This window comes from Halyomorpha halys, unplaced genomic scaffold, assembly GCF_000696795.3.
Source record: "Halyomorpha halys isolate HHAL.00 unplaced genomic scaffold, Hhal_1.1 Scaffold541.1, whole genome shotgun sequence".
Lineage (NCBI taxonomy): Eukaryota > Metazoa > Arthropoda > Insecta > Hemiptera > Pentatomidae > Halyomorpha > Halyomorpha halys.
Window position 1 is genome coordinate 993,945 of NW_027112673.1, and position 15,294 is coordinate 1,009,238.

Consider the following 15,294-nt stretch of genomic DNA (forward strand, 5'->3'; position numbering starts at 1 on the left):
CCAACCATCTTCTCCTCATTCATCATCCACGGTCAACTATCTCTCATAATTACAAAAAATTTCATATTTTTGTTTTTGTACCAGACGTTTAATAATTCCGTAAATTTAACAATCAACGCTTCATTTTTCAGGAGCAAATTTCATGTGGATTTTTTTTTAAGAAATGATTTAATTAATTAATTTTCACATGCTGTACGTAAGGTATGGTCTTTAAATTCCAATAATAAATTTCTATTGAATATTTTTTAAAGGTTCATAATGTTATACCATTTATTATATTTCAAACATAAAATTTAAATTATTTTTTACTTTTTCAAATCTTTAATTATTGGACTTTCGAGTTTGAATTAGCTTATCCTCAAAACTACAAAATTCATCTTTCTTTCAATTTTTTTTTTTTTTTTTACTTTTTCATCCTCCTTTTACATTTTTTTTCTTTGTTAAAAACTTAAAGCTGTTATTTCGTCCTATATAAAATAGTATTTTTCTTTTATGTGATATTCATGCATATTTATCCAAAGTTATGATTTCTATTACATTATCGTAAAAAAATAAATAACAATAAAGATGTCTTTACTTCTCATTCTCATTCCGATTTCTTTCCGTTCTTGTCCCACAAGTTCCAAGCCATAACTAATGTTTATTTCAGTTATATTTTTATATTTTTTTCTACTATAATCCGAGCCTAATGCTGTTAATTCGTATTAATTCCCTCTAGAATGAACACTATCATTTATCTATTCCCTCTTGGTCCTCTCACACGTTCAACTTCTCGTGACGAATCGATCTCTACGCCATGGGACGTGGGTCTCTTCAAAACGGTTTCTTCGCTAGATTTCAAATTCGTTCGTCTTCTGCTCCGTTTTTAGAGCTGTCCGTTAAATTTTGTCGGGAAGTTTAACGGAGAGCTTCATTCACACAAAATAAAAAGTTATAATAACTGAGCTTTCTCTAAAAAAAAAAAAAAAAAAAAAAACTATAATTCCGTTAAAATGTTGCGGCTAATTTAAGAATGACCGACAGTGATTCAACAGTCATATTTCCAAACTGTATGTTGGATGTATTTATGGATTAAAATTTTTCCCATATCTGGGTACTATTAATTGTTTTAGTTGGTTTTTTCTCCAGCTCAAATGCCTTAAAGTCAAATTCAATGTGGAAAATCTTTAAAACATAGTGTCAATCATGTTTTTGAAAAAATTTAAAATTTAATGAATTTTTTTTTTCACGATTTCCATGGTTTTATATTTTTGTTACTGAGGCAAATTTCTACTCTAAATATCAGATTAATTTTAAAAAAGCATGTTAGCTGAAACATTGCAGGAATATTAACCAAAATTTGGTTAACATGCCTAAGATATTTTTTTTTTAACAGAAAGATACTGTTCAAGAAAACTTTTATGTCCTAGAAAATTAATTTCAATTTTTTTTTTTTTTTAAAGTATGAAGTCTATTTATTCTAAATAAATCAATAAATCATTATAACCTTAAATAGTTTATATATTCATATTGAAACGAACTATTACTTAATTTTATTCTGCAAATATTATTTGCATCAAAATATTTTATACATTATTTATATTCAATTAAATGTAAATTTATATGTTTTAGTTGATTGCCTCTAATTTATCAGATCTGTTTTAACCAAGAATGCTAGTTGAAACATTAATGTTTCCTCTTCTCTTCTCCTTTCCTCTTTCCGAAGCTGACCCAACATGCTTATTTTCAGTTAGATACAAACAACCACTGCAAGTTCTTATTGCCAACCCCAAGGCTGTCTAGAGGTCGCCACCCTTTTCTAATAGGTATTATCTTACCCTGGTGGAAATCGAACCTACACCACTCCTTACCGGACAGCCTTGCCCCAACACTTGGCCATCGCGACCTCCAGTTACAGATTTAGTAACGAGTTGCTAATACTTCTAACTAAATTTTTCTATCGAAAAAAATCCTTGCTATTATAATTTAAATCCGATTACATAATTCAAAAAATATTTTTTTCCGAATGGTTTTATATTAATTAAAATTAAAGTATAAAAAAATCTTTTAATCGTGAAATAAGCTTTTTTTTTTTGTTTGCTTAAATTTTATTTTTATTTATTCAGAAACAGATTGGTTTCGGGGATTTTTCTAATAACTTATTTAAATATATAAAAAATCCTGAAATCTCGATTACCCATGTGCGTGTTAATACGACTTACACCTTGTGATTTCGACTAATTTTAAAGACACTAAGACAATCATTAGTGTGTGAGGGCCCTACTCTTATAAATGTTTATATTGGTCTATAGAATTCTATTTCGAGCTAGGCTCTTCCACATCAACATTTATAGACAACAATGGAATATGTGACCGACCTCACGGCCAGTCTTGAGCGGCTGCCAACCCTTCCGACCGTATTAATGAATAGTCCACCTTTTAAATTGTTAATTAATGCCATTGAAGGTCTGCAAATGGAGGATTTTTATGAAAATCGGTTATGGCGAATGCGGAGATAAGATGCTATCTACCTGAGCAAAGTGAGTCGGTCTTAATGTCAACAGCTGTCCCGTTACCCCCACTTCTCCTTGCCTTTTCCAACTCATTTCCCATCTTTCACGTAGGCTTTTCCTCCCTTATGATATGTCTTTGTGTTTATTATATAAAACATTAAATAGTTTTTTTAATGTCAGCTTCAGGATGTTTACCTAAATAATTAATCGTAATAAGATTGAGAAATGATTAGAACGGAATCATAATGATATGATTTTAAAAATAAAAACTTTATGGTTTTCCAATATCTTTATAAATTAAAAAAAATTACTTTGTTTAAATAATGGAATCGAAAATATTCGTAAAAGTATTGAAAAAGTTTTTCAATTTTCCCTCTGATCAAATCGCATTTATATATCTCGAAATATATTAAAATTTTAAATACGTTCAAGATAATAAAATTTACCATCGCCTGCACTGCAAAGTCACGGAGTGACAATACAAATCTTTAATAACATAATTTCATCCAATTATTTAAAAATTAATTTTATAAAAGAAACTTAGTATTTAAATCACAAAATTTGAAAAAAATACTGATTTGATTCTGCATCCAATTGCCCTGAGCTGATAGGGGAAAGGGCGATTTTTGATTTTTATGTTGGCAGCAGTGCGCGTAAAACCTTCAGTTGTGACATTGCAAGTGGACCGTTGTGTTCTCGAAGTAATTTGCTCACATATTTTTTTTACCTTTCCCTATGCTATCCACAACTGCTATAATGCGGTTGTCCATTGATTTCTTCTGCATTTATCGAGAATCATAGGATCTTCATGGAAATCTTAAGACCCTGTAAGTGTTATGCTCGTTTAACGGTTTTTCTGTGTTGTGATTTTTGACCGTTGGTTATTCCATAGATCACCATTTGAATATATTAATTTAAAAGTTATGTTTACACAATGCATTATGTTTCTGTTTATTTGTTGTTTAAATTAACGGATATTATATTTGTTTTCGTAAAGGTTATAATGTAATAACCTTTTACTTACTCAAATTTCGCCTTAATTTAAATTCTCATTTTTTTTTTTTGCAAAAGTGATTCAGTTTAGCTAAAATTTTCAGTTGTGATGAAAGTGATGGCAGTTTCTATAAATGAAATATGCGAGAGTACGAAATTAGCCAGGGAAATGGCTGTGATGGGAAATTATGAATCTTCGAGTGTTTATTACCAAGGAGTTATTCAACAAATCCACAAGTTATTGTTATCAATTTTGGATGAAACCAGAAGAAGTAAATGGCAGCTGGTAAGTTCAAACATTCTATTTGGCCAGTGTACATACCACATAATCAACCACCATAAAGTTATTACTTGTCAATTCAATATTTTTTTTCTTAAAATTTGTTTAGCTTGCAAGCCAACTATTCCAATTTTGGAACTAGTGCAAATGATTATTAATTCATTAGTACATTGTGTAAAAATCAAATTGGTTTTAAAACTTTTGATGAGTTGCTATTTTTATTATTTTAGGTGCAGCATCAAATTGCTCAAGAATATGAGAAACTTGTCGTAAATATCCAAACCCTTGAACTGTTTAAAAGAGACCATAGAGATAATCGTCCAATTGGTAATTTTTTTTTGTTAAACCTCACTATTTTTATACGAACAACATTTAAACAATATTTATTAACAATTGAAGACATGAATGGATGAAAACGGTATGTAACATTATAGAAAATTTGAGATTATTCTTCAAAAGAACATTTAAAATACTCTTATTCTTGCACCTCGTCTAATTTTTTTAAACCTTAAGTTACAGTGGTTTTCAAAAGTTAATAATTGTGATTAGCCATCAAAAATCATTTAATTCCATTTCTCTTGGCTTCATTTGTTCGTAACATAACTTATTCATCCATTTAATCTCATGAAACCTTCTTATCTTTTATACTCTAGTTGTTTTGTTAAATACCTTACATTAATTCATTATTTACTGACCGATTATTAAGTTTTAATTTTTTTCTTTTTTAGGAATTCCTGTAAGAAGTCCCCTTCCTTATGAAGAACCTACTAGGGACCCAGTGATGTGGCTCGGTACACCTAAAGACGTATGGGCTCCACCACCTGATCGGGATCCAGATGTATGGCCTCCGCCTACACCCGTTGATCACAACAGGTTAGCTTTTGTTATAATAATGTAAATGGTACCTCAAAATTTGGTTGAATTGAAAACTTGGTATATCATTCATGATATAAATCTATTTAAAACGCCAACATTCTATCTCAATAAATAGAAAATCAATGAACCATCATTAAATGTTGTTGTTTTCCTTTTTACTTGTTATTTCCATTAAAACATTTTGATCTTGAATGCTAAAATGTTTCCAATTCTATATGTTTTTATAAATCATAAAAATATACTTATTTTTGTTTTAACATTATCATGATAAATGATGCTTTATTAGAAAAGTTTAACCATTTTTATTTTGTTATACATTGCTTTTATTACTTATTCAATTGTATTTTTTATAGGACACCTGTTAATAAAAGGTTGCCAGCAAAGAAGCCTGATACTTCCAAACCTGGAGTGAAGAATGCTGTTAATAAAACAAATACGCTAACGAGGAGAAATGACAATAAGATAATGTCTAATAAAAAGACCAATGAAAAAGGAAATAATAAAACTACTGTGCCAAAAAAAGAAACCAATGGCAATACTGCTCAGACCAATGTAATTAATTACTTTTATTTGTTTTTTAAACAATTTCTAATATCAATGCTGTTTCAGTTTTATTATAAATTAATCTGGATTATTTTTTTAGGGAGATAAAAGTGATAAAGAGAAGGAAACTCAAGAAAATAATGAAACTCCAGAAGAAAGGAGGTTTGATCCCAGTGGCTATGATCACGACCTGGTGGAAATGTTAGGTAAGTAATTTTTTTGCTCGAATCTGCTTGTTCTTTTCTATGTTTTCATGCATTCAAAACTACTGGCCTTTTGGATTAACTTATCAGTCTGCATAATGATTAGATTAACCAGGTTAATGGACTTAACACTTTTTACATGTTTCATTCAAACCTGGTCTCTTCAATGGAATTTGTTTTATATTTGCCCCCTAAGTTTTTTTTTGATCTGTTACATGTAACAGAAAAACTTATTTGATATAATATTATCTATCAGTTCCGATGTAGTTTTTTGAGTGGTTCCTGGAATTATGGAAAATGCAGATGCCCCTTTAACTACGAATAGTCTGTCCAATGTTTTATCCATAAGTATTCAACCCTGATAAGTTAAAAGGCTCTAGCTGTAATGTTTCTATCTAAACATTTTTGAAATGGTTTTAATAATACACTTTTTTATGATATTAGAAAGCCCTTAGTCCATTGATTGTGTCCAAAAAAAAAAAAATAAGCTCATTGCTTCGCTCATCAGTGGAATTAGAAATCAGATCATCCCTAAACTCATTAGTGGAAACCATTTGACAATATTTTATTCAGAGCTTCAATCTCTGATGTCCCATCGGTTTCAGCAGCACTGTGAGTGAATGAACTAATAAGTGTAACCTCATTGCAACGTGTATGTTTCTAAAATCGACATCACAGCTGATCTTTTAGTCTTGACACTATACTTTGTGCTGCAGAAAATGTCACAGTTTAGGTAATGGGACAGATGTTTTTATCTGATAAAAAAGATTTGAATTAATTTGGCTCTATTTTTAAAAACAGAAAGGTACATAAACACAAAAAACATGACTTGGGAATTGGTGTTAAAAATTACTAAAAAGAAAGTTGGGAGATTTTGACAAAAATGAGAATTTTGATTAACCTTCTTACTAAGCAGAGGAGGGTATTAAAATAAAAATATTATGATTAAATCTGAATTTAACGAATTAAATAATGTTTGTATGAGATGAGTATAATAAGAAGTTTATTGATTTTTCATTAAAATAAATATTGCTTGCATGTTGATCTTGCCAGCTCAATTTTGCTGAAGTTAAAGATTGGCCAAAACCCTTTTTCTTTCGTAATCGCCATTATCCTTATATATCTCGGGATAGAACTCGGGAATGTCTTAAGATAAAATAAAATAAACCTTTTTTTCTCTCATTTTTAATCCTAGAGGTACTCTTATTTTATCGTATAAGCCAGTAAGATATTATTTGCCTTGTTGCTTTAATACTATTTCCGTGGGATCCATTGTTTTTGTTTATAACAAAAATATATTATATTGTTTGTTACCTTTCAGTTCAGTAACCGTCTACTTGAATCTAATAAGTTTTCTCTTTAATTCTAATAAGTATTCAATCAATCAATGAAATTAGTGTTGAGTTTTGAAATCTGTCCATAGTTTCTTAGAAGTTAAAGGAGCTTTATTCAAAAATATTTGATTTTTCAATCTTCCCTTATCATTTAATTTTATTATGATTTTATTTCAGAAAGGGATATTGTCCAAAAGAACCCCAACATCAGGTGGGATGATATTGCCGATCTACATGAAGCCAAGAGGTTACTTGAGGAAGCAGTGGTTTTACCTATGTGGATGCCTGACTTTTTCAAGGTAAAATTTAAAGTCCTAGAACATGTATAAGCATTTATGTTACATTATTATCTGCACAGGATATTCTTAGCAGCGGTTTATTATTACTTGATTTTCTCTTGGAAATCCTAAGTCACTTGGATTTTACATCTCTTCCTAGCAGCCCTGATGAAGGATAGAAATTCTGGCCTAAACGTCGGCACTAATAAATAAGTTTTTAACTTATTCATGTTCTTATTAAATCGCACCCCCAACCATCATATATATTATCCATGGTCAACTATCTCCTCATCAATATTATTTTAATTAATAAAAAAAAAAAAAAAAAAGTTTATACAATGTTGGAACAAGAGTTCGTGAGTTTATATATTTAATAGTAACTGAGTATGCTTTGTAAATATATAGAATATTTATTAATAGTTCACTGTTTTGATCAAGAATTCTTTTCAAAATATTTTGTTTCAGTTTATCAATGTTTAGCTCTTTTTAACTATATCTATTCATTCATTATGAATTTATCTATCTACTCTTTAATATGGATAGTTAGTTTTATCAAAAATAAAATGAAATCAGTTGTTTTATTACTGACCTCCAACTACAAGTTATTTACTAAACGATTCTTATCTCTTGGACCAATGGATTTTAACAGTAGTGATTTAACTTTAGCTCTAAAATTAACCAAAAACGGTTTTATATAGTTCTTTATTTTTGATAAAATACAATTTTGTATTTATAACCATGTTGGACTTTTCAAAACAATATCAAAATAATAAAGAGGAGTTACGTTGCTGTGACAGATACCGATTTAATTTTGATACAAGGTTTCTCAGGACAAATTTCTGTGTTTCTTAGATACAGTTAAATTAAATTTTTATAGCCTTAATGTAGAATACATTTTTAGATTATCAGAATTTATCTGTATTAATTTAATATAATTTTTGAGGTAAAAAAATGTTGAGCGCCTAGATTTAGTTAAAGAGAAAAAATAAAATTCCAATGAGATAAGTATGCAAAACTGTTGTATAGAGCCTGAGCAGTCCCTGACGACTGCTTATTCCATTTGCTTAGCTGTCCCGTGGGCAGGAACAATATTTTCATGTACTCAATATTATATATAAATGCTATTTATGATATTTATTTGTCATCTTAGGAATCGAAACTAAGTGTAATATTAAAGATTGCCTTCGCATGAATCTTCATATTGCCATAATTCATCTGTTATGATGGCCACTTAAATAGTTAATAACAGATATGTGTTTTGATATCATGATTCTGATGAAGATTTGATAAAGCATTTATAGTTAATTTATCAAATATTGTTTTGTTATTAAAAAATTAAAATCTGTAAGGATACCCAATTTATGGGGCTGGGTGGACCCCAGGAGGGCTCTAGATCCATACGGTTGACGCACGGCAACAGTGTAAGAGAAACAATTTTTCTGCTCAGCTGGATTCGAACCCGTGTCCTTGGAGTTGTGTCATGCCACCACGCTCTAATTTTTTTTTTTTCGGCCAAGACTCCCATGGAGTCCTATACTGCCTAACCGTGGTTGAGGGGCCAAAGTTCTTCATTTTCTGGGACCGCCACTCAATGAAAAAAGTCAACGTCCCTGGCCGGATTCGAACCGGCACCTCTCATTACTTTCTTATAAAGTACTTAATTATACTCTTAATCAATCAACACTGAAGTGTAGTCAGTATTTTTACTGGCCTTCTCTTACACCAACCATTACCGTCCTCTCTTATCTAATCCCATCATATTTAAGTATGGTTTATTTTCATTTATCTTATCTCTTAACCCAACTACTTTTGCTTCTTATCTGATAGTATTCTTGATAAATTTCGTTTTACTTTTCTATTTAATTACCTATTTTATTTTGATTCAGTTTTATGTTCAAAATTAATTATTGTAAGACCTTTATTGAGATTTTTATTTTTTGTATCATTGTGTATTTTCAGTAACTAGACCCATTCTGTTCAAAGTTGTTTTTATTTGTAAGGACTGCCTGGGAAATTCCGATTTGCTTTCATAAGATTTTCTAGTCATTCTTTAGAGTGTAAGCTCTCAGTGTAAATGTGATTCTGAATCAAATTTACCAACAGTTCTTTTTATTACAGTACAATCTTGTTAGTCTGATATTTGTTAATCTGACATGTTTAGTAATCTAAAAAGCACATGTTATCTAAAGGAAGAACGACTTTGATCTTGATTCCTTATTCTGCATTCTTGAAATCCTCCATACTTCCTGGATTTTTAAGATGGGATTATATGTAGGTTTGTATTTATAATCGTATAGTGGACTCTCACAAAACCTGATAAGAAGCTTATTACCAAATAGACTAAATAGCACATGGTAATTCATAATTTTTTTTTATCTGTAATGGTTATCTGCCAGAATAGATTAGATTAAATCCTGGATTGCATTAATGAATATATCTCGACAACCATTCCTGGCTAGATTAAGTTGTTTTTCTAAAATACTAAGATGTTTGTTGTAAAACCTTCAATGTTTTTAGTAAAAGATTTGTTTTTATTTTATTTATTATTCCTGGACATATCCCTTTTGTTTCTCTAATTTGACTATTTAACACAACTTCACTGCAATAAGTTGGTTAATTTATATCACCATTTATATATCATTCCATATACTTATTATAATCTGTATGTCTAAATTATTTATTTGTTGTGTTGATTGTTAATCGAATATTAACATATACTTTTTTATTAACTGTTACAGGGGATTCGTCGGCCTTGGAAAGGTGTGCTGATGGTGGGTCCTCCTGGTACTGGGAAGACCATGTTGGCTAAGGCAGTTGCTACTGAGTGTGGAACAACATTTTTTAATGTATCTTCTTCCACGCTGACCTCTAAATACAGAGGCGAATCTGAGAAACTAGTCAGGCTTTTGTTCGAAATGGTAATAATTAGTTTAAACATTTTGCTTTTAGCCTCCATTGAGAAACTTTTCTATAACTGATCTTTCATCTGATGTGAGATATTCTATTCCTCTAGAAAATAGAACTATAATTTAATTAAAATTTTTATGAATATAGTTAGTCATATTCATAAATTTGGTTATAATAAATTGTCAATAAAATAATCTGGAGTCAATAAAAGCAGTGAGATTTTTTTTTTAAATAAACAATCTTTTAATCCTAAAAGTTGCACATGGGGACTTGTGATTTACTGTTAAGAACATTAAAAATAAATTAGACCTTTTACATTCCTTTATCTGTTATTAAATAGCCCTCCGCCTATTATTTTTTTAATGGGTTTTTGTAAGCTTAAAAAATGGTCACCAAAGAATATCAAAAGTTTTCATTAAAGCTGTGTGATCTTCTGAATTCTGACCATTTTAAAAACATTTTATTACCAGTGACCATTTTATTACTCAATGATTTATTATTTACATCCAATATTTATCATATCAATAAATAACAAACAATAAATATTTGTTGTGCCTACTCACATGAGTTTCCTCACTATGTAGTCCAATACCAACATCATTTTTTGTATCTAAATATTTTTAGTTTAGTTTTGTTCTCTATTAAATTATTTCTTTAACGGGACTCCATAGAAACGTGGATGCTAATAACAAGTTCCAAGAATCATCTTAAGTTTTATCGATGACTTTGGGGCTAAATCTAAAGTATGGCACAGAGAGACAGAGTTTTTGGTCTGATTTTTTTATTTTACTTATCATAAAATGTTAAATCGCAAATTTTAAGAAGGTGTTAAATTTTTTATCTTGATTGATTACTAAAGTTTGTTCTTAAAAATAATATAACTTAAAGAATAATTTTTATTGATGTGACGAACACATTCCTGATATGGAATGGCCTAGAAATTTGGCAAAACTGTTTTGTTTTATAATACATTAGTGGGGAGTCCTGTCCTAAGGCCGGTTTTAATCACCTTCATCCCTCTTTATTTTTTTTACCTATTTTTTTTTAAACCTAGCCTTATTGCTCATATACACCATAAGGAGCACCTCCAGTAATAATTTCAACTTAATAGGTAGGCATTGTTGTTTCTAGACCAGAAATCAATAAGTCAGTAAGTGCATCGTATCTATTTATTTATATGTCGATGTAAAAACATAATATTTCCATCTGTTAACGCTAGTCCAATCTAGATGATGTTTTAGATAATTTAATTATCTTTTTAATGAATGGTTGTAATATTCCAGAACATGTATAGTTTTCAAGTTATTCAAAAAAATAATTTTAATTAGCCAGTTTACTTTTTTTTAAAATCCAGCCTGATTGCACTTATACAGCTTATATACTATGATGTGGAGAACCACCATTAATAATTTCAACTTCATAGGCTTTGTCATTTTTGAGATACAGTTATCAATAAGTTACTGAGTCAGTGGTTAAAGACTCTTTTATACGTAGCTAATATACAGACACATACTATATAGATACTGTAGAAAATAACAATACGAGTACACAACTTGTCAGATTGTTTTAAGAGAATACTAAATCTCCAATTTATTATAAATATATCCTATTTCACTGCTTTTAGATATCGTTAAAAGTTTAACTTACTATTTTCACATCCTCTTGAATTAAAATACCAAGAAGTTACATTAGTGTTGACTCCACTATAGTTTTAGAAGTTATAAATAAACTGACTTATCTTAAATGTAGATTTCCATTTCTGTTGTCTAGATAGTCCTCCTGCAGTCTCCAGGACACCATTTAATCATATTTTTTAAAAATATTCAAGTTGCTTTCACTAAAAATGCTGTGCTTCAACTCATTAGCTATGACTAACCAATATCTGTCCCGCTTGACCGACTACCAATGGCTCTGTATTCTGTAATATTGCATTAGAGTCTGTAACAATTTTTTTAGTTTTTTCTAGGCTAATTCCCTATTTATATAGTATACTCTACTCTACTAAATATAGTAGAGTAGAGTATTAAATTATATATATCTTAAAAACTAATCTTAATAATTATATATATATATTAAAAACTAATCTTATACTATCAATTTTCTCACCTTGGTAATCATTGAACTGAAACCCATATGATGGTAGAAAATTAATTTTTTCTATTTTCTAATCTACTTCTTTGATAAATATATTTTGTTTTTTATAATAATTAGTATAAAATCTAGTAAAAGAAATTCTTAATTTTTCCCTAATATAAGAAAATATTTTTTAATTTATATATTGTAAATATTAAAGCCACTAGGAAAAAAAAATGTCCTTAGCAAAAAAAAAAACTGGGAATAAGCAAGATTTAAAATAAATTATGAGTAATACTTCCAAGAGTTTTCTATTTCAAAATGGCCATTAGAAAAGACTAAAATGTTTAAATAATAAAATTTTGATGTTTTTATTTTTTTTTTCATATTGAAAAATGTGGACCTAACTAATATCCCACAACTGTCCGTATTTAAATGCTTCCATAATATGAGAAAAAAAAATTGTTATTACCTCAGTACATAAATATACATTTTGGTATTGGCTTATAAAAACAAATCTTTATAAATGTTCCATAGAAAGACACTGACTGACTATTTCGACTAATATTTGATATTGTTCAAGGATTAATAATATATTTGAAAATCTAATTTATTTATCAGTATGGTATAATATCATCTTTGGCTTCATAAGCATGTTATATTGGTACTTGCAATACTACCAAAAAAGTATTGTATAAGATCCTTTGCATATTTATAGTTAAATATTATTTTACTTTCTTGCTTTAGTTGTTTTTTTTTATTCAGAATTACAACTTTGTAGTTAAACCATAAATCATATAATTTTATTGCAAACTACTTTTCCCATTAATTGGATTAAATTAAACTATAGCTGATTTTAATTATTTTTTTCAGGCACGATTTTATGCGCCCTCAACAATCTTCATAGATGAGATTGACTCATTATGTTCCCGAAGAGGTTCAGAGTCAGAGCACGAAGCTTCTAGGAGAGTAAAGTCTGAACTACTCGTCCAAATGGACGGTATTAGCTCGAACAGTGATGATCAGGGACGGGTAGTCATGGTATTAGCTGCGACTAACTTCCCCTGGGATATCGATGAAGCGCTAAGGAGAAGATTGGAAAAGAGGATCTATATTCCCCTACCAAACAGTAAGTCAAATGTATAATATTTATTGTTTTTATTATATTATTACATAAATTAATAACCAACATTAACAGAGATTTACAAGGGGGGAGGAGGAGCATTGATAGTCAAGGAACATGCATTTTATTTGGGATAAACCAAAATAAAGTGAAATTGAACATTCAATGAAAATATTGCAAAATAAGCTTTATTTTAATTTTATGTTTTTTAAGATGGCAGAATACTGATACTGATTAAATGGAGAATAAAAAATCACTTTTCCCAACAAAATGCACAACTATTTTTATTTTATTTTTTACGAGTGGTTGGACTTCAAAATAATTTATGAACTATTAAGAAAAAGAAAACATTCAAACATAAAAAATGTTTGTTAAGCAAAATATTACTAATACAAACTACTTTTTTCAACCTTTATGCTGATCATAGTATTATAGCACTTCAATACTGATTCATTATCGGTCTTTGTCTTGGTATTGTGTAATTTTAATGATCCGGTTATGTCCTTTTTTGAAATAATTACGTAATTGATTATCTATCTAAATAGAGAAAAGAACACTTATTTTTTTATAATCCAACCATGTTACTCAGTTTTTGTGAAAGAAATTATTTGTGTCCTTACAATTACATATGAATAAATTCTAAGATATTCAGATTAAATATATCTTTTTGCCTCAAACTTTGTTGTCTTTTAATAACAAACTTTGTCAGATTAGAGGTTAAAGTAATCACAGAACATTTTTGCAAAAATGAAGTTTGTTGCTATCTACCTATACCTGAACCAAATGTATATTTCTCAATTTAGTCAAAACTGGATTGCAAGTTTGGTTCTGGTAGATAGCGAAAATTTCATTTGATCGCTGTCATCTCTTGCCCAACTATTTCAACGTGGAAATACAATTGATATCGAACAAGAGATTGCCTAATACCTTCTGTTACATTTAATCTTTGATTCTGCTAGCTAATCTTTATAATCTATTGTATTTATATATCTATTCTTTCATGTGTAAAACACTCTTTAATTGCAGATGCTGGTCGGGAAGCATTGTTGAGGATAAATTTACGTGAAGTTAAAGTCGAGGAAGGTGTTGACATGGAGGAGATTGCCGGAAGACTGAGTGGCTATTCAGGAGCTGATATTACAAATGTTTGTCGCGATGCATCGATGATGTCAATGAGGAGAAAAATAGCTGGCCTACGACCAGACCAGATAAAGCAACTTGCCAAAGAAGACCTCGATCTTCCTGTTTCAAAACAAGATTTTCTAGATGCCATTGCCAAGTGTAATAAATCAGTTTCAAGAGAGGACCTAGACAAGTATGATAAGTGGATGGCAGAGTTCGGATCTTCGTGATGATAGTCTTCGTTTTGTCTTAGGTATTATTGAGTTACTCATATTAAAAGTTATAATTATTTTTTGATTTGCAACATTATTACTAATTTAATGGATTATTGTGTTATTCTTACTTACATAATGGGTTTTTTTTTAATCTTAATAATAATGTATATTAAGATAAAAGAACAAAACAAAAATTTTAATACAGTTTGCACCATTTTTTCAATTTTAGACCCTTTTTAAATATTACTTGATTTCACTACCTTAAGTCTCCTCTTCTTGTTTTAAGTGGATATATCGAAAGTGGTGTAGGACCATCACTAAATGGGGATTTTAGTGGGGCATATCGGTCGGGAAGGATTGCCTTATAATATTTTAGTGTTATGATTTCCTCTTGTTAACCACTTTTTAAGATTGGCTCGATTTAATTATCTTTATTTAACTATACTTTAACACAATTTTAATACTAGATACAAATTTAATGCATGTGAACCCCTTCACTCCCGACGATGCAAACCAACCCCAATTTCATTCCCCAACAGAACTTTTCATTCCTCTTTAAAAGTCATGAAATGGAAACTCAAGATTCCAGAACTAAATATGCAGGTAATTTATTTAGGGAAAAAGTTATAATATATACCATAATACTGTTTTTTTGTGAGTATATTAGGGCATTAACAAAAATTTACATTAAATAAGAAGTATGTATTGTGTATTTTTTGTATATATGGAAATTATCTAAATAACTATAAATTCAATTTTTTTGTCAAATTATTGTGGATATGCATTTAATTTAGGAATTACATTTTGTTTAAAAAAAAAATTATGAAATGAAAACTTAAAGATATACATAATCCT

The 15,294-nt window shown here is 29.3% G+C and overlaps 1 protein-coding gene across 4 annotated transcripts in view; it reads left to right on the forward strand.

The window, feature by feature from the left end:
* Kat60 (Katanin 60) overlaps positions 1 to 15,294 on the forward strand; it is a 208,847-nt gene that overhangs the window by 191,343 nt on the left and 2,210 nt on the right. For 2 of the 4 annotated variants that reach the window (XM_014425920.3, XM_014425923.3), the window contains exons 5-13: positions 3,590 to 3,771; positions 3,996 to 4,092; positions 4,494 to 4,638; positions 4,995 to 5,193; positions 5,285 to 5,390; positions 6,899 to 7,020; positions 9,738 to 9,917; positions 12,853 to 13,108; positions 14,129 to 14,477. In XM_014425920.3, coding sequence (XP_014281406.1) covers positions 3,590 to 3,771; positions 3,996 to 4,092; positions 4,494 to 4,638; positions 4,995 to 5,193; positions 5,285 to 5,390; positions 6,899 to 7,020; positions 9,738 to 9,917; positions 12,853 to 13,108; positions 14,129 to 14,454 — 1,613 coding nt within the window. In that variant the 3' untranslated portion in view covers positions 14,455 to 14,477. Of the gene's footprint in view, positions 1 to 2,966; positions 3,320 to 3,589; positions 3,772 to 3,995; positions 4,093 to 4,493; positions 4,639 to 4,994; positions 5,194 to 5,284; positions 5,391 to 6,898; positions 7,021 to 9,737; positions 9,918 to 12,852; positions 13,109 to 14,128; positions 14,478 to 15,294 lie in introns of those variants that run through there. The other 2 variants (XM_014425922.3, XM_014425921.3) reach the window with 2 other exon arrangements.